General features: G+C 44.6%; 1 protein-coding gene across 1 annotated transcript in view; it reads left to right on the forward strand.

The window, feature by feature from the left end:
* The window catches only part of glsl (glutaminase like), a gene marked incomplete at its 5' end in the record, with an annotated part of 105216 nt that overhangs the window by 73610 nt on the left and 5572 nt on the right, over positions 1-26034 (forward strand). Inside the window, 12 exons of the mRNA XM_084315496.1 lie at positions 596-660; positions 1533-1696; positions 5438-5496; positions 7472-7516; positions 7683-7741; positions 15221-15287; positions 15391-15441; positions 16904-17080; positions 18871-19002; positions 20329-20421; positions 20502-20563; positions 23437-23577. Of these exons, the coding sequence (XP_084171622.1) occupies positions 596-660; positions 1533-1696; positions 5438-5496; positions 7472-7516; positions 7683-7741; positions 15221-15287; positions 15391-15441; positions 16904-17080; positions 18871-19002; positions 20329-20421; positions 20502-20563; positions 23437-23577 (1115 nt within the window). The remainder of the gene's footprint in view (positions 1-595; positions 661-1532; positions 1697-5437; positions 5497-7471; positions 7517-7682; positions 7742-15220; positions 15288-15390; positions 15442-16903; positions 17081-18870; positions 19003-20328; positions 20422-20501; positions 20564-23436; positions 23578-26034) is intronic.

Below are 26034 nucleotides of genomic sequence, written 5' to 3' on the forward strand. Positions count from 1 at the left end.
TGTTCAGCTCCCTGTCTGCAGGTCCTGTGTTGTTCTGACCAGAGACTGTTCAGCTCCCTGTCTGCAGGTCCTGTGTTGTTCTGACCAGAGACTGTTCAGCTCCCTGTCTGCAGGTCCTGTGTTGTTCTGACCAGAGACTGTTCAGCTCCCTGTCTGCAGGTCCTGTGTTGTTCTGACCAGAGACTGTTCAGCTCCTGCCTGCAGGTCCTGTGTTGTTCTGACCAGAGACTGTTCAGCTCCCTGTCTGCAGGTCCTGTGTTGTTCTGACCAGAGACTGTTCAGCTCCCTGTCTGCAGGTCCTGTGTTGTTCTGACCAGAGACTGTTCAGCTCCTGCCTGCAGGTCCTGTGTTGTTCTGACCAGAGACTGTTCAGCTCCTGCCTGCAGGTCCTGTGTTGTTCTGACCAGAGACTGTTCAGCTCCTGCCTGCAGGTCCTGTGTTGTTCTGACCAGAGACTGTTCAGCTCCCTGTCTGCAGGTCCTGTGTTGTTCTGACCAGAGACTGTTCAGCTCCTGCCTGCAGGTCCTGTGTCGCTCCTTGTTCTCACCACAAGAGGACGCCGTACAGATATGAGACGTTGTGTTTGTTCAAACAGGAGAAGGAGAAGGAGGCCGTGGACGCCCAGTGGACTGTCTCCATCTGCACCGTGGACGGACAAAGGTGTGTCTCCCTCCTCCACGTCCTCAGAAATATATATATATATATCTTATTATTAACATAATATATATGTTTCCCACAGTGCAGCGAGTGACAGTGAATAGGACTCTACGGTGTTGGAGTTTAGCGTGTCAGGATCCAGCATCAGTGTTGAGCAAGAACACTGTAGCCTACATAGTCATACACATACTATCTGTCCTGTTCACTGTGTGTGTGTGTCTGTGTGTCTGTGTGTGTGTGTGTGTGTGTGTGTGTGTGTGTGTGTGTGTGTGTGTGTGTGTGTGTGTGTGTGTGTGTGTGTGTGTGTGTGTGTGTGTGTGTGTGTGTGTGTGTGTGTGTGTGTGTGTGTGTGTGTGTGTGTGTCAGTTCCACACTCGGGTCACCTCAACAGTGCTGTATAAACACACCAGTGTGAAGCCATGTATGTTCAATCTGTGTCGTGACAACTCACTGTGCTCTGATATTCCAGCAAACACCCTCGAAGTTGTTGTTGTTGTTAATGAGAATAACAGAGAGGTTCTCATCCTAGAAGTTGGCTGCACGTTTGACTACAGTAGAGGAAGCCTTTACAACCAAAATGTTGAATTATCAACTGTCTGTAACCATATCACAACTGGGCTACAACTGTAAATGTTTGGTCTTCATATTTGGAAGCCTGGGTCATGTTCATAAGTTTGGTGTTAGAGGCCTTCAGATGGCCGGTGTTCCGAAGGGAAGAGCCAAACAGTTAGCAAGATATTGCTCAGTGTCTAGAGCTATTATTGGCAGCCGCGCAATTTGGAGAAGACGCTGCTAGCTGTATCCATGAGCTGTATGCTACTTGTCTGGCTCATCATCCTACGTGTGTGTGTGTGTAACTTTGGTTGCCATTGCAGGCTGTCTCTCGGTGACGGGTCCGGAGCGTGGTGCCTGGGGGAGCTGTCCTGGTCCCTGGTCTACGCTATAGCAGTCGACCTGCTGGGTTCAGACTACGTCCACAGATATGTCGGAGTCGAGGAATTCTCCAAGTTTGACTCCCCTTTCACCCTCACTAAGCAAGGTACGTTAAAGGATGAGACTAAGCAAGGTACATTAAAGGATGAGACTAAGCAAGGTACATTAAAGGATGAGACTAAGCAAGGTACATTAAAGGATGAGACTAAGCAAGGTACATTAAAGGATGAGACTAACCAAGGTACATTAACCTCTTTAGCCCGAGCGGTCCATTGGCGGACCGCAAATGACATCACGTCATAAATCAATCTCTCCAGACTGTATGACATTAATTAAGTAGCAATTTTTTTTCTCCAAATGTATTCAAGAGTAAAGACCCTAACCATGTCAAAACAGCAGTCATAGTGTATATTTTCAGCAATACGTTTGTTTACCAATAGGTTCAAGTGTTATTAGTGAGATTTTAGTTTATGGAATGTCTTAATAATTTTGCGAATATCCGCCATTTTCAATTAGCGGCGCATCGCCAGTTGTAGTCGTATGAGGATGGGGCATCCGGAGCTCTCAATGAGCGTTGTAATTTCGAAAAACTACCTTTCCCAGACGATTCTAGCTTCCTGCAAGCAAATTATTTCTGTATGATTTTTAGTTTTTTCTCTTATTTCTCGGGATTCTCTACCACAAAACTGAACGTTATTGGCATAGATTGGAGTGCAGTTAGTGTGTCTACCTTCTGTGAACATTTAGCAACAATCCCCATTGCAATCCGATCCAAAATGACGTAGCCATATCCATTATGAGAATGGAACTGTACATACAGTAGATTTCATTCACGGTTCTTCAGTGCATGGCCTGGAGATACTAAATCCAAATTGAACTCTGCCATTTGAAAGAGGAGATTTGCAGGACAACGTGAGAAAGACATTACACATAGTAGAGGAGATACAAAAACAAGGTGGTAGCGCGGTACTGATTAGCCTAGATGCCGAAAAAGCATTCGACAGTGTGAGCTGGACATTTTTATATAAAACATTGATGAGGTTCGGACTGAGCGGGAGGGCGATGAAGATGATCAAGGCGCTATATCAAGAACCGACAGCGAGGGTTAAGGTGAATGGCAGCTTGACGGATAGAATCAGATTAGAGAGGGCTACCAGACAGGGATGTTGTCTCTCACCAACGCTCTTCGCCGTTTTCATAGAACCACTGGCACAACTGATCAGACAGACCGAGGACATTAAGGGAGTAAGGATAAAGGGAACGGAATATAAACTAGGCCTATTTGCAGACGACGCGATAGTATACATGAGGCAACCAGACAAGAGCTTCCCGGCACTGATTGATCTACTGAAGGAATATGGCCACTACTCAGGATACAAACTAAACGTGACAAAGACACAGACCTTAGCATGGAACTATACCCCAACAACGGAAATTAGGGAACAGTACGGGATAAGATGGGACATGGACAAGATTAAATACTTAGGGGTGAACATCACGAGAGGGGTGGAGAAACTGTTTGAGGCGAACTATACACAGATAAATCAGAACATCAAGAGAGACTTAGAGAGATGGACAGTAATGCCCTTGGACTTCAATTCAAGAATAGAGGTCATTAAAATGAACATACTATCAAGGTTACTGTACCTATTCCAGTCACTACCGATACAAATACCACAGAATCAATTCAGGGAGTGGGACAGACTGATATCGAGGTTCATATGGGCGGGGAGAAGACCACGGGTCAGATATAAAACACTACAACTACCAAAGGAAGAGGGAGGGATGGCAGTACCCAGCCTACAAGATTATTACTATGCAGCACAACTGAGAGCAGTGACGTGCTGGTGTAACGACAGATATGAGGCAAGATGGAAAGACATTGAAAAAGAAGGGGAGGGATACAAGGTACAAGCTCTGGTGGGAGATAGGGAACTATTCAAAGAAAAAGAGGGACTGTTAGATCCAATCACCAAATGCACCTTGACCATATGGAACAGAGTAGTAAAAACACACAAATTGGAGAAGCAGTCAGGGGTTCTGAGATGGGTAGCACATGACAAGAGATTCAAACCAGGGAGGTTAGACCATGGATTCAGAAGGTGGGAGAGGGGGGGGGGGGGCAACAGCGATATGCAAAATGATAGAGAAGGGGGAAATGCAGACACTACAAAAATGTAAGGAGAAATTTGGACTAGAAAACAGGGACCACTTCAGATATCTACAGGTTAGAGACTACTACAACAAAGAAATAAGGGGGGCCAAAGACGAAGAACAGAATGGAATAATAAAGATGATAGTATGGGCATACGAAGGGGGGCAAGGAAGAGTAATATCAGCAATATACCGGGCTATAATGAACAGCAAGGGACACACGAGTCGACCGATTACATAAGGGAGAAATGGGAGAGAGAGCTAGAGATAGAAATAACAGGGAAGGAATGGGGGAACATATGCGAGGTGCAACATTCAACAACAGGATCGAGGATATGGAAAGAGTTTGGATGGAAAAACATAATCAGATTCTTTATAACCCCAGAGCTGAAGGGAAAATATGCACCAACACAAAGAGCATGCTGGAGGATGTGTGGGAAGGAGGGGGCAAATCACACGCACATATTCTGGGGATGTCAGAAGCTGAAGGGGTATTGGGAGGAGATAGGGGAGGCAATGATCAGAATATTAGGATACGGGTTACCACAAACAGGACTGGTGCTTTACTTAGGAGACCTGACACACGAGGGAATACAAGGGGGGGACAAATATTTAATAAAGATAATGTTGATAGCGGCCAGAAAAGCAATAACGAGACTGTGGTACAAGGAAGACCCACCGACAATAGCACAATGGGTAGGAATAGTGGAAGAGATATAGGATATGGAGAGGATAACACACATGCTGAGGTTACAGGAAGAGAAATTTGGAGAAAGATGGGGAAAGTGGGAGGATTACAAGGGGAACGAAAACGACATCACAGAGGAAGAACCAAATACACCACAAGAGGGCGAAGGGTAAAGGAGGAAAGAGGTTCAAAGAGGGTCTCTGAACCCATGTCACACACTTAATGTTTTCTAATTTTATTTTTGTTTAAGGTATGACAACTGTTTTATGTTTTTTATTTGCTTAAGTCAGTATTTTGAATTTTTTGTCTTTTGGGTATTAATTTATTATTTATGTCTGTTTAATAGTGTTGTTGAGGTTATTGTATATGTTGTGTTGTTTGTCTATAAATGTTTAATACAAATTTAAGTTTAAAAAAAAAAAAAAAAAAAGAGATTTGGCCCGATCCATAATAATATTTCAAATTGTGTCCGGATGGCAGAATTCAGTACTGTATCTACAAAACATTATGTTTAATCATCTTCCCTTTATTCATTTGCTTAGCTTTTTTGTACACGTGATCTCGAGAAGGTCATTTGTAGCATGGTGTTATTTACTGTCAAATATGAAAAAAGAAATTATATTCTCCTTTTGGTTCATCACAATTTACTCAAGCCTAGTAACAGACACAATTTCTGACAATGGGAATACATTCCCTGAGATCCATAGATGCCCCTATACCAAGAACATGCAAATGGTGAAGTGGAGCAATCTTCCATTTACTGTATTGTATGTATTTTTAGGTGGATTTTTTGAAAATATGGCTAGGGTTTAAGAGGTTAATGGAGTGTTACATTTGCACTCTGGTTAGATTCTTGGTTAACTTATTTTTGTTGTACTGTACTTGTTGTATGATGACAATATATTTTAATCTAATCTAAAAATATATATATATTTATAAAATAATAATTGTTATTAACTCATTGACATGCCTCATATACAATACTGCCTGCATTCCTCCCTTTAGGAGTTCCTCATAGTCCGTTGATTGAGACTGGTGCCATCGTTACTACATCTCTATTACAGGTAACTCACAGCCCTAAAACCCATCCACACATCCACCCACCCCTCATGGTCTGTTTCTGGTTCCCAGCTGTATATATACAGCTACGCTTTGCTAGCTTCATATCACAGCTGTATATGTACCACTACGCTTTGCTGGCTTCATATCACAGCTATATATGTACCACTACGATTAGCTAGCTTCATATCACAGCTGTATATGTACCATAATGCTTTGCTTCATATCACAGCTGTATATGTACCACTACACTTTGCTAGCTTCATATCACAGCTGTATATGTACCACTATGCTTTGATTCATATCACAGCTGTATATGTACCACTACGCTTTGCTTCATATCACAGCTGTATATGTACCACTATGCTTTGCTAGCTTCATATCACAGCTGTATATGTACCATAATGCTTTGCTTCATATCACAGCTGTATATAATAATAATAATAATGGATTGGATTTATATAGCGCTCTTCGTGACACCCCAGTGACCCCAGAGCGCTTACAGAGTCCATTATTCGTTCATACACAGTCATACCGGTGGTGGTAAGCTACAATTGCAGCCAGAGCTGCCCTGAGGCAGACTCACGGAAGCGTGGCGAATAATCATCGCCTACGGCCCCTCCGACCACCACCAACATTCATTCACATGCATACACATTCATACGAGGCAAGTAGGTTAAGTGTCTTGCCCAAGGACACAACGGCAGCGGGATGGACATGGGTTGAGCGGGATTCGAACCACCAACCCTTCGATCATTGGACAACCCGCTCTACCCCTGAGCCACGCCGCCCCACAACAACGTATGTACCACTACGCTTTGCTAGCTTCATATCACAGCTCTATATGTACCATAATGCTTTGCTAGCTTCATATCACAGCTGTATATGTTACGTACCACTATGCTTTGCTTCATATCACAGCTGTATATGTACCACTACGCTTTGCTTCATCTCACAGCTGTACTGTATATGTACCACTACGCTTTGCTAGCTTCATAGCACAGCTGTATATGTACCATAATGCTTTGCTAGCTTCATAGCACAGCTGTATATGTACCATAATGCTTTGCTTCATATCACAGCTGTATATGTACCATAATGCTTTGCTTCATATCACAGCTGTATATGTACCATAATGCTTTGCTTCATATCACAGCTGTATATGTACCATAATGCTTTGCTTCATAGCACAGCTGTATATGTACCGTTATGCTTTGCTAGCTTCATATCACAGCTGTAAATTATTAGCTGATACAAGATGGTATGTCATGTAATTTTATTTAACTCCGAAGCATTTTATATGAACCTAAACATCAAACCCCCGGCCACTTATTTGTCAAACACTTATCCCAACGTTTTTTTTAAATGGTCCAACTTCTCAAAAGTTCAGTGGAGAGTCTGTCTGTTTTGTGCCACAATGAACCAAGGCAACCATTTCAACAACTTTGGGGTAAATGTTTGACAAATAAGTGGCCCGGACTTTATGTTTAGGAGCCTGACACCTGGGGAGGAACGGTGGTGTTGACAGCAGACGACCAGCAGGGGTCACTAGTTCACTAGTAGATGAACGGTGGTGTTGACAGCAGGCGACCAGCAGGGGTCACTAGTTCACTAGTAGATGAACGGTGGTGTTGACAGCAGACGACCAGCAGGGGTCACTAGTTCACTAGTAGATGAACGGTGGTGTTGACAGCAGACGACCAGCAGGGGTCACTAGTTCACTAGTAGATGAACGGTGGTGTTGACAGCAGGCGACCAGCAGGGGTCACTAGTTCACTGAACGGTGGTGTTGACAGCAGACGACAGGGACAGCAGTGGTCGCTAGTTTACTTGTAGATGACTTTAGATAAGAGGTAAGACTGAAAGTTCTACTAAAGTGAAATATCGCTTTAAAGCAGCTTGTATCTGGAACACTGTGTGCAAGTGAACGGATAAACGAGTGAGGGATGAAATATTCACCACATCTTTAAACCTCCACAGCTGGCGGGCCAACTCTGCTCCGAGGAGGAGGAGAAGTACGAATCAGTAAGTGTTCCGGAAAAGAGAAGTATGAATCAGTAAACAGAGGAGAAGTATGAATCAGTAAACCGAAGAGAAGTATGCATCAGTAAGTGTTCCGGAAGAGGAGTGAACACGCCGACGGTACAAGAGAGAAGGAGGGAAAGTCTCACTCTCTGTCTTCAACCTGCAGGTCCTGAATGTTGTCCGCAGACTGTGTAACAAGGAACACGCCAACTTGAACTGCACCAGGTAGGCTACTGCCGCCTAGTGGTGACGGAGAAACTCTCTAGAACAGTGGTCACCAACCTTTTTAAGCCCAAGATCACCTTTTTTTTTTGGGTGAAGGCAAGATCTACCGATTGAAGCGTTGAGAGAAAAAGACAGCCAAGATTGTACTTTAAACTAAATTACTTTTATTTGCCTGTATTCTAATTACATGCAATGCTTTGGTCCAACATTAAAACGTCAAAGTAGAACTGTAATGTGTACTTTCTCAGTCAGTGCAGCATCACTTTTCACATCAAAACAAAAGTAGAACTGTAATGTGGACTTTCTCATATTATTAACATTGACAAACATATTTACAATTAGCATTTTATAAAGTAGAACTGTAGTGTGTACTTTCTCAGTCAGTGCTAAGTGCAGTCAGTGCTAAGTGCAGCATCACTTTTCACATCAAAACAAAAGTAGAACTGTAATGTGGACTCTCAGGGAAAGATCTAATTTTTTTTATAATTTAATAAAAAATAAAATAAAAATTCAGAGAAAGATCTACAGGGAAAGTCTCAAAGATCGACCAGTCAATCGCGATCGACGGGTTGGTGACCACTGCTCTAGAACAAGAGTAACTCAATTAACTTAAAGTTAAACTTAACAATAACAATGACACTGACAAAAATTCTGCACTGGGACTGACCTGGAACTCTGCACTTTACACTTTATATTTATATATATTTATTCAAATGATTAATCCTGCACTGCACTGTCTTTGTCCTGTGTCTGTTGTTGTTGTTGTGTGAAAAGAAAATGTATGGAAAAATGCATACTCTGTAACGCTGAGACAATTACCAATGTGGTTTCACATATGGCTTAATAAAGGAATCTGAATCTGAATCTGAATGTTGATACAAGAGTAACTAAATGAACTTAAATTGATACAAGAGTAACTAAGTTAACTTAAAGTTGATACAAGAGTAACTAAATTAACTTAAAGTTGATACAAGAGCAACTAAGTTAACTTAAAGTTGATACAAGAGCAACTAAGTTAACTTAAAGTTGATACAAGAGCAACTAAGTTAACTTAGTTGATACAAGAGCAACTAAGTTAACTTAAAGTTGATACAAGAGTAACTAAATTAACTTAAAGTTGATACAAGAGTAACTAAGTTAACTTAAAGTTGATACAAGAGTAACTAAGTTAACTTAAAGTTGATACAAGAGTAACTAAATTAACTTAAAGATGATACAAGAGTAACTAAGTTAACTTAAAGTTGATACAAGAGTAACTAAGTTAACTTAAAGTTGATACAAGAGTAACTAAGTTAACTTAAAATTGATACAAGAGTAACTAAATTAACTTAAAGTTGATACAAGAGTAACTAAGTTAACTTAAAGTTGATACAAGAGTAACTAAGTTAACTTAAAGTTGATACAAGAGTAACTAAGTTAACTTAAAGTTGATACAAGAGTAACTAAGTTAACTTAAAGATTATACAAGAGTAACTAAATTAACTTAAAGATGATACGAGAGTAACTAAATTACCTTAAAGTTGATTTTTTTTTTGTTTAAAGATTTTATTTATAGCATTTTCAGCTTTTTTGGTCAACGCAGGACCTTTTGGCCACGCAGGACCGACAGAGGAGACAGGGTGAAACGGGACGAGAAGAGGGGAAGACATGCTGCATATGGCCACCGGGTCGGGGAATCGAACCCGGGACGACCGCTTCGCGCTTGTGCTACTGGAGCGCCCTGTATCTAAATTAACTTAAAGATTATACAAGAGTATCTAAATTAACTTAAAGCTGATACAAGAGTATCTAAATTAACTTAAAATGATACAAGAGTATCTAAATTAACTTAAAGCTGATACAAGAGTATCTAAATTAACTTAAAGCTGATACAAGAGTAACTAAATTAACTTAAAGCTGATACAAGAGTAACTAAATTAACTTAAAGCTGATACAAGAGTAACTAAATTAACTTAAAGCTGATACAAGAGTAACTAAATTAACTTAAAGCTGATACAAGAGTAACTAAATTAACTTAAAGCTGATACAAGAGTATCTAAATTAACTTAAAGCTGATACAAGTGTGAGGTTCGCCTCTCCCTGGACCTTTAATTCCTGTTCCCTGTACTTTAATTCCCTGTCTCCTCACTTCTCCAGCCCCCACCCTCGCGTTCATTTACTGTCGTCTGCTCTTCAGCAGCCACACCCTTGGACTATCTGTCAGTATCTGTTTGATTGGTTCTTGCCGAACACACTCTTCTAGTTCAAGTATCAATTACCATCACGCACCTGATGTGTATTCTAATTAGCGCCCCTCCGCGCCAGATGCGCTCTCCGTACCGGCGCGTACTCCAAGCAGACGCGCACCACTCAGACCTCCGCGCCAGATGCGCTCTCCGTACCGGCGCGTACTCCAAGCAGACGCGCACCACTCAGACCTCCGCGCCAGATGCGCTCTCCTTACCGGCGCGTACTCCAAGCAGAGACGCACCACTCAGACCTCCGCGCCAGATGCGCTCTCCGTACCGGCGCGTACTCCAAGCAGACGCGCACCACTCAGACCTCCGCGCCAGATGCGCTCTCCGAGCCGGCGCGCTCTCCTCCAGACGTCTAGCCTGCGCCCTCCTACTCCTCCCTGTAAGCAGCTCCAGCCCTCGCCCTGTTCCAAGGCCTTACCCTGTTTTCTCTATCCCTGTCCCCAGCCCGCCTCCGCGGGCCTTTGTCCCTGTTTCCCCTCTCTAGTCCTCCTAGTCCTCCCTGTCCAGTCCTTCTAATCCTCCTAGTCCTCCCTGTCCAGTCCTTCTAGTCCTCCTAGTCCTCACTGTCCCCAGCCCGCCTCCGCGGGCCTCTGTCCCTGTTTCCCCTTTCTAGTCCTCCTAGTCCTCCCTGTCCCCAGCCCGCCTCCGCGGGCCTCTGTCCCTGTTTCCCCTCTCTAGTCCTCCTAGTCCTCCCTGTCCAGTCCTTCTAGTCCTCCTAGTCCTCCCTGTCCAGTCCTCCTAGTCCTCCCTGTTCCTGCCTTGTCCCTGGCCCAGTCCGTTGGCCTTCCCTTAGCCTTCCCCTTAGCCGGCTCGCCTCTTAAAGGCACTGGCCTTTTCCCTATTCTTGTTTTCCTGTGATTTGTGTTCTCCCTTAAAGGGACAGTGCCGTTTTCTGTTGTTTTCAATAAATGCCCAGTTCTTGGCTTACTCTCATACCTGTCTTGTGTTGTGCGATTGGGGTCGGTTACAAACCATAACAGTACGACCCGACCAGTCGACGACCCCAGCCAGCACAGACGGTGTATGTTGAGTTTGCCTTTTTTTTTCTTCTCTCTAGTTCCCCTGTTAGTTCCCCTGTTGACTCCCCTGTTTAGCCTGTTAGTCTCCCCTGTTATCTTCCCTGTTAGCTTCCCTGTTAGCTCCCCTGTTAGCCCTGTTAGCTTCCCTGTTAGCCCTGTTAGCTCCCCTGTTAGCTTGTTAGTCTCCCCTGTTAGCTCCCCTGTTTAGCCTGTTAGTCTTTCCTGTTAGCCCTGTTAGCTTCCCTGTTAGCCCTGTTAGCTCCCCTGTTAGCTTGTTAGTCTCCCCTGTTAGCTCCCCTGTTTGCTTCCCTGTTTGCCTCGTTAGCTCCCCTGCAGCTTGTTAGGCCTCTACTACCAGCATGGCCCCAGTCTGCTAGCTTAGCCCCGGCTGCTAGCACAGCCTCTATGTTAATGCAGCCTTGCTGCTGGCATAGGCCCTGTAGCTAGCCATGCCCAGGCAGCTAACCCAGTCCCTCTGCATGGCCCCAGTCTGCTAGCTTAGCCCCGGCTGTTAGCACAGCCTCTATGTTAATGCAGCCCTTGCAGCTAGCATAGGCCCTGTAGCTAGCCATGCCCAGGCAGCTAACCCGGTCCCTCTGCATGGCCTCCACTTTTTGTGTAGTTTTCCCACTGCTAGGACTGCCCTTTCAGCTAGCAAGGTCAGTTTTCCCACTGCTAGGACTGCCCTTTCAGCTAGCAAGGTCAGTTTTTTCCCACTGCTAGGACTGCCCTTTCAGCTAGCAAGGTCAGTTTTCTCCCACTGCTAGGACTGCCCTTTCAGCTAGCAAGGTCAGTTTTCCCACTGCTAGGACTGCCCTTTCAGCTAGCAAGGTCAGTTTTCCCACTGCTAGGACTGCCCTTTCAGCTAGCAAGGTCAGTTTTCCCCCACTGCTAGGACTGCCCCTTCAGCTAGCAAGGTCAGTTTGCCCCACTGCTAGGACTGCCCTTTCAGCTAGCAAGGTCAGTTTTTTCCCACTGCTAGGACTGCCCTTTCAGCTAGCAAGGTCAGTTTTCCCACTGCTAGGACTGCCCTTTCAGCTAGCAAGGTCAGTTTTCCCACTGCTAGGACTGCCCTTTCAGCTAGCAAGGTCAGTTTTTTCCCACTGCTAGGACTGCCCTTTCAGCTAGCAAGGTCAGTTTTCTCCCACTGCTAGGACTGCCCTTTCAGCTAGCAAGGTCAGTTTTCCCACTGCTAGGACTGCCCTTTCAGCTAGCAAGGTCAGTTTTCCCACTGCTAGGACTGCCCTTTCAGCTAGCAAGGTCAGTTTTCTCCCACTGCTAGGACTGCCCCTTCAGCTAGCAAGGTCAGTTTGCCCCACTGCTAGGACTGCCCCTTCAGCTAGCAAGGTCAGTTTTCTCCCACTGCTAGGACTGCCCCTTCAGCTAGCAAGGTCAGTTTTCTCCCACTGCTAGGACTGCCCCTTCAGCTAGCAAGGTCAGTTTGCTCCCACTGCTAGGACTGCCCTTTCAGCTAGCAAGGTCAGTTTCCCCACTGCTAGGACAGCCCCTTCCCTGTTCCCCTCTCCAGTGCCCCTGTTCCAGCCCTGTCTGCTAGCCTAGCTCCGGCAGCTAGCGCAGCCTCTTTGTTAATGTAGCAGTACAGCTAGCATAGGCCCTGTAGCTATCTGTGCCCTGGCAGCTACCCTTTCCCTCTGCTAGCCCCTTCCCGGTGCTCCTCATAGTTACCCCTCAGCTCCTCTAGTTACCCCTCAGCTCCTCTAGTTACCCCTCAGCTCCTCTGGTTACCCCTCAGCTACCCTGTTCCTTTGCTAGCCCCACTTTTGTTGTAGCTTCCCCTGCTAGCATGGCCCAGTACTTTTTGTTTTGTTGCCTTGTTTTTTCCCCTGCCCCTCTGTCTGTGTTTTTGGGTCGCCCGGTGGCTCCCGTGGAGGGGGGAGTACTGTGAGGTTCGCCTCTCCCTGGACCTTTAATTCCTGTTCCCTGTACTTTAATTCCCTGTCTCCTCACTTCTCCAGCCCCCACCCTCGCGTTCATTTACTGTCGTCTGCTCTTCAGCAGCCACACCCTTGGACTATCTGTCAGTATCTGTTTGATTGGTTCTTGCCGAACACACTCTTCTAGTTCAAGTATCAATTACCATCACGCACCTGATGTGTATTCTAATTAGCGCCCCTGTGGGGCTTTAAATACCTCGCTCTTCCCCTCAGTCCTGGTCGGGTCATTCCGTATCATATCTCTATCACCAAGACACCTACGGGAGGTTCTCTGTCTGTAGGCTCCTACGGGAGTTTCTGTTTCTGTCTTTATGCTGTTTTCATCTCCGGCGTGAGATGCGCTCAAGCCTTCGCCTCCTGTCGCCGTTTGCCTGGAGGGAGACACTGAACTGCGCTCTCTAATCCTCTACGGGAGGTATTCCAGTGTTCCACTCCAGACCTCCGAGCCAGACGCGCTCTTCACTCCAGACGCGCATCCAGACGCGCATCCAGACCTCCGAGCCAGACGCGCTCTTCACTCCAGACGCGCATCCAGACGCGCATCCAGACCTCCGAGCCAGACGCGCTCTTCACTCCAGACGCGCATCCAGACGCGCATCCAGACCCCCGAGCCAGACGCGCTCCTCACTCCAGACGCGCATCCAGACGCGCATCCAGACTCCGCGCCAGACGCGCTCTTCACTCCAGACGCGCATCCAGACTCCGCGCCAGATGCGCTCTCCGTACCGGCGCGTACTCCAAGCAGACGGGCACCACTCAGACCTCCGCGCCAGATGCGCTCTCCGTACCGGCGCGTACTCCAAGCAGACGCGCACCACTCAGACCTCCGCGCCAGATGCGCTCTCCTTACCGGCACGTACTCCAAGCAGACGCGCACCACTCAGACCTCCGCGCCAGATGCGCTCTCCGTACCGGCGCGTACTCCAAGCAGACGCGCACCACTCAGACCTCCGCGCCAGATGCGCTCTCCGAGCCGGCGCGCTCTCCTCCAGACGTCTAGCCTGCGCCCTCCTACTCCTCCCTGTAAGCAGCTCCAGCCCTCGCCCTGTTCCAAGGCCTTACCCTGTTTTCTCTATCCCTGTCCCCAGCCCGCCTCCGTGGGCCTTTGTCCCTGTTTCCCCTCTCTAGTCCTCCTAGTCCTCCCTGTCCAGTCCTTCTGGTCCTCCTAGTCCTCCCTGTCCAGTCCTTCTAGTCCTCCTAGTCCTCACTGTCCCCAGCCCGCCTCCGCGGGCCTCTGTCCCTGTTTCCCCTTTCTAGTCCTCCTAGTCCTCCCTGTCCCCAGCCCGCCTCCGCGGGCCTCTGTCCCTGTTTCCCCTCTCTAGTCCTCCTAGTCCTCCCTGTCCAGTCCTTCTAGTCCTCCTAGTCCTCCTTGTCCAGTCCTCCTAGTCCTGACTGTCCAGTCCTCCTAGTCCTCCCTGTTCCTGCCTTGTCCCTTGCCCTGGCCCAGTCCGTTGGCCTTCCCTTAGCCTTCCCCTTAGCCGGCTCGCCTCTTAAAGGCACTGGCCTTTTCCCTATTCTTGTTTTCCTGTGATTTGTGTTCTCCCTTAAAGGGACAGTGCCGTTTTCTGTTGTTTTCAATAAATGCCCAGTTCTTGGCTTACTCTCATACCTGTCTTGTGTTGTGCGATTGGGGTCGGTTACAAACCATAACAACAAGAGTATCTAAATTAACTTAAAGCTGATACAAGAGTATCTAAATTAACTTAAAGCTGATACAAGAGTATCTAAATTAACTTAAAGTTGATACAAGAGTAACTAAATTAACTTAAAGTTGATACAAGAGCAACTAAGTTAACTTAAAGTTGATACAAGAGTAACTAAATTAACTTAAAGCTGATACAAGAGTAACTAAATTAACTTAAAGCTGATACAAGAGTAACTAAATTAACTTAAAGCTGATACAAGAGTAACTAAATTAACTTAAAGCTGATACAAGAGTATCTAAATGAACTTAAAGTTGATACAAGAGTATCTAAATTAACTTAAAGCTGATACAAGAGTAACTAAATTAACTTAAAGCTGATACAAGAGTATCTAAATTAACTTAAAGCTGATACAAGAGTAACTAAATTAACTTAAAGCTGATACAAGAGTATCTAAATTAACTTAAAGCTGATACAAGAGTATCTAAATTAACTTAAAGCTGACTTAAAGTTCATGTCCCTTCTGTGTCTCATGGCTGCTGTGTCTCATGGCCCTGCTGTGTCTCTGTGTCTCATGGCTGCTGTGTCTCATCCTCTATGACCTTGTTGTTGTGTTGCCATGCAGCTATCAAACCAGGAGGAAGGACAGCATCAGGCTCCACGCACTCTCCTTCTATCTTCAAGAGAAGAAGGTAACTCTTTCTCTTCAGACCTTCTCTCCTGGTCTGCACATGAAAACGTATAATTCCTTTCCACTTCTCCTGTTCTGACAATAACAACTAGTCTCGTCTGCAGTGTTTTCCAGAGACGGCCGACATCAACGCAACCTTGGATTTATTGCTGCAGGTAAGTTCTTGATCACTTACAGTTACTGTCCCGGAACGATCCCAAACTGCACTTGTATCCATCTACTGTGAGATCCCACTGCTGCCACCAATGAAACGAGTGGGGTTTGAACCTGCGTCCATAGGATCCACAGGCGGCCGTGCTAACATGAGTAGAGCTCCGGACTCATGATCGGAAGATCACCGGTTCGAGCCCCGGTCAAGGCTGCTGTCGGAAAGTGGTGTTGTTGTCCAGCAGGGAGGGGGCACTCTGTCCTCTGGACTAGTCAGTAACAATGCCCCTGTTACGGTGATAGGGACACCGTACAGCTGCGAGTGCCGTCGTTCGGATGAGACGCTAAACCGAGGTCCTGACTGAATCTCGGTCGTTAAAGAACCCAGGACGCCTATCGTAAAAGAGTAGGGGGTTCCCCGACTTTTCCTGGCCAAATTCCCAATCAGGTATCTGACATCAAGGCCACCTAATCATCCCTTCCCCTTAATTGGCTGATATTAATCCCTGTGTCCTGAGCCGTTCAGCCATTGTGTAGTGTGATGTGTGCCGGGTGCCAGTGTATGGCAGCCATTGAGCCTGCGTAGCCCAAGGTTGGCTGCTACCAGTGGTGCTGAAGGAGGACATTTCCCTAACCCTACGTTGTAACGCGTTTTGAGTCTGAGAAAAGCGCTATATAAATGTAATGAATTATTATTATTATTATTAACCAGCTGAGCTAAAGGGTCAGACCTGTTAGCAGGTGCTGGTTGACTGTGACCGACCAACCTTTTAGTATAAAAGCGCTATAGGTATATATATAATATATATATATAAATGCAGCCACTTACCATTTATATCTGTATATATCCCGTACCTACTCTCACTAGTCATACCACTGGCTACTACCGTAGTATATTTATACCTGTATCACTGTACATATTAATACTGTAACACTGAACAACATACATCAGATTAGCATTATTACTCAGTAGTACTCATTTATATATATACTCCAGTTTAATCACCTGTACATTGTATATTATTATTGCACTTTACCGTTACATTTGCACTCTAATATAATCTAATCTAATCGCATCTAATCTAATCGAATCTAATCACATCAAATCTAATCACATCTAATCTAATCATATCTAATCGAATCGAATCACATCAAATCTAATCGAATCTAATCATATCTAATCAAATCTAATCACATCAAATCTAATCTAATCACATCTAATCTAATCACATCACATCTAATCTAATCACATCTAATCTAATCTAATCGCATCTAATCACATCTAATCTAATCACATCACATCTAATCTAATCACATCTAATCACATCACATATAATCTAATCACATCACATCTAATCTAATCTAATCACATCTAATCTAATCACATCTAATCTAATCACATCTAATCTAATCACATCTAATCTAATCACATCTAATCTAATCTAATGTGTGGGTATCTATGTGTTGCAGTGTGCTTCGACAGAGGTCACCTGTGATGCGGGAGCAGCTATGGCCGCGTCGTTAGCTAACGGAGGCCTCTGTCCGCTGTCGGGGGAGCAGGTGCTGTCGCCCACGGCAACAAGGAGCATGCTCTCCATGATGCAAGTGGCGGGAATGAAGGACTACTCTAGAATGTTCCATTTCAAGGTTTGTTCTGTTGGAGTTCGATGTATGTTTGTTCTGTTAGAGTTCTATGTATGTTTGTTCTGTTAGAGTTCTATGTATGTTTGTTCTGTTAGAGTGCTATGTATGTTTGTTCTGTTAGAGTTCTATGTATGTTTGTTCTGTTAGAGTTCTATGTATGTTTGTTCTGTTAGAGTGCTATGTATGTTTGTTCTGTTAGAGTTCTATGTATGTTTGTTCTGTTAGAGTTCTATGTATGTTTGTTCTGTTAGAGTTCTATGTATGTTTGTTCTGTTAGAGTTCTATGTATGTTTGTTCTGTTAGAGTTCTATGTATGTTTGTTCTGTTAGAGTTCTATGTAGGTTTGTTCTGTTAGAGTTCTATGTATGTTTGTTCTGTTAGAGATTGATGTATGTTTGTTCTGTTAGAGTTCTATGTAGGTTTGTTCTGTTGGAGTTCTATGTATGTTTGTTCTGTTAGAGTGCTATGTATGTTTGTTCTGTTGGAGTTCTATGTATGTTTGTTCTGTTAGAGTTCTATGTATGTTTGTTCTGTTAGAGTTCTATGTATGTTTGTTCTGTTAGAGTTCTATGTATGTTTGTTCTGTTAGAGTGCTATGTAGGTTTGTTCTGTTGGAGTTCAATGTATGTTTGTTCTGTTAGAGTTCTATGTAGGTTTGTTCTGTTAGAGTTCTATGTAGGTTTGCTTCTGACTATCAGGACTATAAAAAGCCAATCAATAAAAGCAAACCTAAGTTAAACCCAGTTCAGTGGTTCCACCAGATCCTTCCCGTCTGCATGTGGACCAGGAGCGCTTCTAGCCACACAGTGATGCACTACAGGACGTTAAACACCAACATTATAGGAAATATGCTTACAGTCTTCTCCAGAGAGAGAGAGAGAGAGACAAGAAGATACAGTAGATACCAATGTCCTCTCTGTGCATTCAGTAGAAAGCGATCTGACTGCAAGCTAGCCTAGCTTAGCAAAAATGAATAGAAGTGGATACGGACCAGGGCGGTCAGGTGGCGTGGCGGTCAGGTGGCGTAGCGGAGATTGCGTTTGTCACCAACGCCGGAGCTGTGAGCTGGATTCGCCTGTTCGAATCCAGCTCACAGCTCCGGGGTTGTCACCAGCTTGGCTGGCCGTTCACACTAATACAATTGGCTGTATTAGAGGGTGGGAGAAGCTGGCGGGGTGGGTCCGGGTCGTTGTAAACAGCGACTCCTACAGTTCGGTCGGGGCGCCTGCTCAGCGCGGAAAGGATCTAAGTGGGATAGTGTGATCCTTCCACACGTTACACCCTCTCAGTGAGAGTCCGCACTGCCAGGTGAAAAGAAACGGTTGATTGGCTGGACGTGTGTCGGAGGAAGCACGTGATAGCCTCCACTCTCCCAGACCGACTGTGGGGGGTAAGTGCGCAGCGACCAGGAAGGGGATTGGGAATTGGCATAACGACTAACATTGGGATGGGAGAAAATCGGAGGAAAAAAGGAGGGGGAAAAAGATAAAAAAAACAAAAAAGTGGATACGGACCACTAGCCTATAGCTTAAAACGAGAGAGGTGTTTTTGGTGCCAACAGCTAGGCTAGCTGGTCTGTACCCGCTTCCATTCATTTGTGCTAAGATAGGCTAGGATCGCTGCATGGATCCATGACGGTAATACCTTCATATTCTCTACGGTCTGCCTCACAGCCCGACAGAGGGACTTTAATTATATCCCTCTTGTCAAATCAGGTGTAGAGGCCATTGTCTCCTGTAGAGACATCCATCTGGGAGAGGAGATGAAATGAAACCAATGCTCTCCTGTTGCAGACCTCAGTACCGGCCCAGTCCAGCGAGCAGGGCGTCCTGCTGGCCGTGGTCCCAGGGGTTCTGGGCCTGATGTGCTGCTCGCCGGAACTCGACGCCTTCGGGAACCCGTGGAAGGCCGTGCACTTCTGTGAAGTAATGGTGACATCGTTGTCCTGATCTAAACTCGTTCAGGTGTACGGTCTCATGGTGACGACGCTCTGACCACTGAACGCTCTAACCCTTTCACTGCCACACTACGGTTACCGTCGGTAGTGTGATAGTAAAGGGTTAACCTTCTGTAGTGTGGCAGTGAAAGGGTTAACCTGCTGTTGTGTGGCAGTGAAAGGGTTAACCTTCTGTGTATTGTCGCAGTGAAAGGGTTAACCGTTTGGTAGTGCGGCAGTGAGAGGGTTAATGATGACATCACAGCGGCTACAAGCGGTTTCACTGGGATTGTGTCGCCGTGTCCCGGATGTGTTTCCTGTCAACCATTGCATTGCAACAGGAAATAAACGTGGGTCCTTTTTAGAACGTTATTGTTACACTGTTCCCTAGCAACGGAGCACTGTTCCCTAGCAACAGAATCCCAGTGAAAGCGTCGACACACACTGAGCATTGGAAGCTATACATTTCTAGCATTCTAAGATTTCATTGTTCAAGAAAGCATTCCAAGAACAAATCACACTGAAACTGTTAAAGGTGCTATAGATTTAATTTTTTATGTATAGCGATCACAATTCTACAAATCCACAGAGCTTTTAGAAAGGTACAGAATACAATTATAAATCCCCCCCCCCCCTCCAAAAAAAAAGTATTGATTATTTTATGAATTTATCATTTAAAAAGGTTTACGGGTCCAAAATGAACGTTGTTGTTTACATGTTGCATGCACGCATCCCCTCCCTACTGCGTCTATTCTTATCCCAACGCATGTTTGCTTCCGTGTTCGCGTTTTGCGAATCTGATTGGCCACTGCCGTTTCTGGTGCGATCTGATTGGCCACTGACGTTTCTGGTCATGTGACATGTGCGCCCAATCGCGTGACGCGCCCATTTCCGCCTCGACCAGCAGCAAACTACCTAACGCCTACGATCCACACTCTAACCTTAACCAACTTCGAAAGAGTGCCTAAGCTTAACCGGCGAAAGAACTTGCCATCACACGATTGGCGCGACCAGAAACGCCAGTGGCCAATCAGAGCGCAAAACGCGAACGCGGAAGCAAACATGCATTGGGATAAGAATTTAGGCCTCCCTACTCCCCATTTCCCCACGTGGAACGCACCTGGTTGGATACATGTCATGCTGGTGCTCTAGTGCGACATCTAGTGGCTGCAAGTTATCTATAGCACCTTTAACATCATTTAATAAATTCAGCGGATTATGATGTGAAAATTGTGCAGCAGTATATAATAATAATAACAGGCGAGGATTTAATTTGATTTGCTTTTGGCTCTTGATGTGTGGTTTCTCCTGAAAGGAGCTGATCTCCAAGTTCCAGCTGCACAGCTTCGACATCAGGAGCCCGCTCAGGCAGGTCCTGGCCTACAGGCAGTGGAAGGCTGAGTCGGAGGTGAGGTTCAGCCGCTCCTCCTCTGTCTCTTGTCCTCGTCTCCATGTGGATGATGTCTGACCTCTCTCTGACCTCCTCAGGGTTATCAGATCATGAACATCCTCCTGGCCGCCTACAAGGCAGACCTGCAGTCCCTACGCAGGTGAGCTGCACTGGGGACCATAGGGGGAAGAAACCCATACTGCCCATATCATTTCAATACAGTGATGCCAAGTATCATTTTTATAAAAAAAAAAAAAAAATATATATATATATATATATATATATATATATATAAATTAATATTTTTCTTTTGTTTTTGCTTGACAATCCCATTGTACTGCAATACAAATTATTGGGATGACGTTTATTTTTATTGCAGATGTTGACAACATTTTATTCCGTTATATACAGTCATTTTCAGTTGGAAAAAGGTAATAAATCACAATATATCACAATATTGCAATATAGCACAATATCCCGATATTACAATATCATAATATTACAATATTATAACTTTAGTGTGGTGATAATATGGTATTTTAGGGCCTCTGGTGATTCCCACCCCTTGTGGATTATAGCAGTGGCTCTCAGCCACATCGTTGTATGTGAAGTTGTGACGTCTGTCATCTCACCTGCTATTCGATTGTTTGGGTTCCATAACTAAGCACCTCAGACGAAGAACCATATCACTCTGTTTTAAGTTTTCAGAGAAATAATGGTTTCAAAGATAGTAAGTTAGAGTGTTGTGTTCATTCATAGTTAAACACAGTAGAGGTTGTGTACTTTATTATCTAAAGATGGTAAGTTAGTGTTGTGTTCATTCATAGTTAACACTTTCTATGCCACTCACGAGTTTTCTCGGAATTATTAATATCTCGTTGAAAGCCACTCACGAGATTTCTCGGATTTTTTTTTTTTTTAGCGATCTGCAATCATATTTCATCACGCAAGCCTACCCTAGTCTACCCGAGAGCCGCCGGCGATCAGATGTGGAAAAAAGCGCCCCTTATCGTCTCCCAGATGACATAAGGGATTTTGGAATGGACTCAATGAAAATGGATGGGGAAAAAAATCCTGTACTCCATATTTTCTAGTCCACTGATGCAGCCGGGGTTACCACAGTTCATTATGGATCCTCTGAGCGCCGCGGATCATGAAAATCTACTGTATGCACGTTAGATCTATACACTTATCGATTTTTTCGAATGGTGATCAGGAATTGGAATATACCAGTTGGATACCATCTGATGTCAGGTAAGGAATCTATGTTATCAGTGTTAGGATAATCAGACTCATTTTGATGAAGATATAAGCTGTTTTGTGAAATGTGCTCTATCGGTTTTACTGAAAAAACCATGAGGAAATGAACAAGGCTATTATCAGCGCGCGGCTCGAATGGGCGTGCGTGTACGTATAATATTGATCATCTAGCGTTTATTTGAAAACGATTCATAAATAGGCAGACAAATATCAACGTTCTGGAATATTCCAGTAAAAGACGATTATCATAGAATGGCCCAGAATGGGCTGTTTTTTACCGTTTTGGTAGTGTGGCAGTGAAAGGGTTAAATTGAGAATTATGAATATGTAATACTTTCCAACACCCCACGCAGATACCCTGTATTACAGTAAACCCCAGTAAACCAAACGGTTAACCCTTTCACTGCGCCAATACACAGACGGTTAACCTTTTCACTGCCACACAACAAGCAGGACGGTTAACCCTTTCACTGCCACACTACAGAAGGTTAACCCTTTACTATCACACTACCGACGGTTAGTGATAGTAAAGGGTTAACCTTGTGTAGTGTGGCAGTGAAAGGGTTAACCGTCCTGCTTGTTGTGTGGCAGTGAAAGGGTTAAAGACAGTAGAGGTTGAGTACTTTATTATCTAAAGATGGTAAGTTAGAGTGTTGTGTTCACTCGTAGTTAAACACAGTAGAGGTTGAGTACTTTATTATCTAAAGATGGTGAGTTAGAGTGTTGTGTTCATTCATAGTTAAAGACAGTAGAGGTTGAGTACTTTATTATCTAAAGATGGTAAGTTAGAGTGTTGTGTTCATTCATAGTTAAAGACAGTAGAGGTTGAGTACTTTATTATCTAAAGATGGTAAGTTAGAGTGTTGTGTTCATTCATAGTTAAACACAGTAGAGGTTGAGTACTTTATTATCTAAAGATGGTAAGTTAGAGTGTTGTGTTCATTCATAGTTAAAGACAGTAGAGGTTGAGTACTTTATTATCTAAGGATGGTAAGTTAGAGTGTTGTGTTCATTCATACAGTAGTTAAACACAGTAGAGGTTGAGTACTTTATTATCTAAAGATAGTAAGTTAGAGTGTTGTGGTCATTCATAGTTAAACACAGTAGAGGTTGAGTACTTTATTATCTAAAGATGGTGAGTTAGAGTGTTGTGTTCATTCATAGTTAAAGACAGTAGAGGTTGAGTAGTTTATTATCATTTCTGTGTAGATACTTCCTGGTTCTCTGTCACTTCCTGGTTCTCCGTCTGTTCCGCTGTGTAGATACTTCCTGACAGGACGTGAACGCTGTGTCTGTCTGTTCTGCGTTATTTTTTTCCGTAGCCGCATTTTGCGGAGACGCTCTCTGATTGGCCACTGACATGTGCGCCCAATTGCGTGACGAGCTGTGTCTTTGCCCATTTCTGGGTCTAGTTTATCACTGGTTAAGCTTAGGCGACTCTTTCGAAGTTGGTTAAGGTTAGAGTTTGGAATCAGGGCTGGTGTTCTATCGCCCTGCTCTAAGACAAACTCTAACCGTAACCAACTTCGAAAGAGTGCCTAAGCTTAACCGGTGTAGAAACAGGCGTCACACGATTGGGCGCACATGTCACATGAAGTGGCCAATCAGAGAGCGTCTCCGCAAAATGCGGCTACGGAAAAAAATAACACGTCTGTTCTGCTGTGTAGATACTTCCTGGTTCTCTGTCACTTCCCGGTTCTGTGTCTGTTCTGCTGTGTCGATACTTCCTGGTTCTCTGTCACTTCCTGGTTCTGTGTCTGTTCTGCTGTGTAGATACTTCCTGTCCGGAGTGGACGTGAACGCTGTGGACTACGACGGCCGGTCGGCGCTACACGTGACCGCGGCCGAGGGTCACAGCGAGGTCGTCCGCTTCCTGGTGGAGAACGCTGGGGCCTCCCACGCCGTCAAGGACAGGTCAGGGTCAGCCGCAACCCGGCTTCCACAGAATCACATCAGATATGTTTACATGCAAACCAATATTGTAACTATGTTCTTACTCTGATGAGAAATGTCCAGTCAAATAACGCAGTGTGTAAAGTAACTCGGTTTGTAAAGTAACTCAGTAAAGTAACACAGTGTGTAAAGTAACTCAATGTGTAAAGTAACTCAGTAAAGTAACTCAGTCTGTAAAGTAACTCAGCGGGTGAATTCACAAAGGGATTGCGCAGCTTTTTCTGATGCCTGTGCAAATAGCCCCAAAACATACCTTGCTATTCACAAAGCACTCGCAAAGGGTGAAATACTGGGCTAACTGCGTTGCCATCATCATTACGTCTCTGTGCGTCCGTGCTATTTGCGGGTATTTAAATGAGGTAATATGGGCAGAAAATGTACCCCTTTCTATGCAAATGAGCCTCATTTCACTCCAATTCACAAAGATCGCCGCTAATAAGTCAGTTTTCGCAAAATAAGTCTCCTGCCATATTTTGCTCCCCTTCATAGATTCGCTCGTAGGTCGGGTTGTGGGGGTACTACAGACATGACCATGATCAAGTTTTTATCCACCGCAGGAGTCTCCTGAACACGTAGAGATAAACCCTGAGTAAATCGGACCTTCCTACGCTATGGTATGGTAACCTTCGTGCACCTACTGCATAATACTGCAACAACAAGGTATTCACCTGTAGGGGGAGGTCTCTAAATCTATGAATGGGGAGCAAAATATGTATATTGTCACGTCTGCTATTAACGACTCACCAACTCGGTTGTTGTTTCTCACTTATTTGTTTATTCAAACATCTCAGGTACATAGACTGGGCGCATCACCTCTGCTTGCAATCGTAGACTGAACTTTAACTCCCCACAGGTCAGCCCTTGCCCCCTCCCCTCTACGAACCCCGGGCTCGCGTGACCAATAGCGTCACCTGCCAGCCCCAGGTTGGTAGAGCGCAGAGTGACAGCCCGGCTGACCAATCACCTCGACCCTAGGGTCGCTTCAATATATTTTTTACAACCACTAATAAAGCTACAAAACCAAAATGTCTATCATATCAAAACACAATCTAGGGATGTATAGGAATAAAAAATAAATCACATCTAGAATTTGCCCGCCCAATTGGTAACAAAAAGGTGTTTGGCCCAAGGACTAGAAAAGCTACAGTATTGATTCGTCAGGACTTCCAATTCGCGATCAGAGAATTGAAGCTTCTGTTTTCTGTCTGCCATTGTCCTAGGACAGTATTTATACTATTTGACCGTATCAGGAGAAAATTGCACACCGTATGAGCATGTTTGCGCTAATATATCATTTGCGCAATATCTTAAGTGAATAGGTCCTTAAAATGGAGCAAATAGCGGACGCAAATCACACGCAGTTAAGCTGTTAAGCCCTATCCCTATTTTCAGAAAATCTACCTAAAAATACATACCTAAGTAAATGGAAGATTGTTCCACTTCTACAAGGCCCATTTGCATGTTCTTGGTATCTAAGGACATCTATGAATCTCAGGGAATGTATTCCCAGTGTCAGAAATATTGTGTCTGTTACTAGGCTTGAGTAAATTGTGATGAAACAAAGAATATAAATTATGATTTTTCTTTGCATATTTGACGGTGAATAACACCAATGCTAAAAATTACCAGACATGAAAAACTGCCACTGAGCTCGTTCAGCACCTTCTTGAGATCACATGCACAAAAAATCAAAGCAAATGAATAAAGGGAAGATGATTAAACAGAAGGTTTTGTAGATATAGTACTGAATTCTGCCATCCGGACACATGCTATTCGAAATATTATTATAGAATATAGAATACCTCTTATTAACCTTATTAATATTTATTAATTATTATATAATATAGAATACCAGACTTCCGGTTTACGCTCAGATCGGATGGCGGCGTAGTTTTTCCGAGCTCTGTGACCACTTCACTTTTATATTGATTACGATGTTAATTTTACGGCACACTTTCACATAATACATCGCAGAGATGGCGAAACAATTATCGAACAAGAAGGGGACATTAAATGAGGTGGATGTTGAATGTATCAGGTCTTTGTTCCGTGCTGAGCTCGATGCTAGCATGCTGCAGCTGACCAACAGACTGGACTCGCTCCAGGAGGATGTAGCTAGTGCGACCACGCGGCTCTCTAGGGTGGAAGAAGGGATGGCAGAGGTGGCGGTCGTGGCTGAAACCAACTCCACAGAGATCTCGGCGATTGAAGATGAATTCCTTTTTTACGAAAATAAGATCGCTGACCTAGAGGACCGGAATAGAAGGTGCAACGTCAGAATTTACAGCTTGCCCGAGGACATTGAAGATTCATTATCTCGAAAAGATGATTCCACAATGGTTTCCGACCGTCCCTAAACCGGAGATTGAGCGGGCGCATAGAATATTCAGGAACGGCCCCCCGGAGAAGGGCGAACGT

Source organism: Notolepis coatsorum (assembly GCF_963971535.1).
Source record: "Notolepis coatsorum genome assembly, chromosome: 6".
Classification (NCBI taxonomy): domain Eukaryota; kingdom Metazoa; phylum Chordata; class Actinopteri; order Aulopiformes; family Paralepididae; genus Notolepis; species Notolepis coatsorum.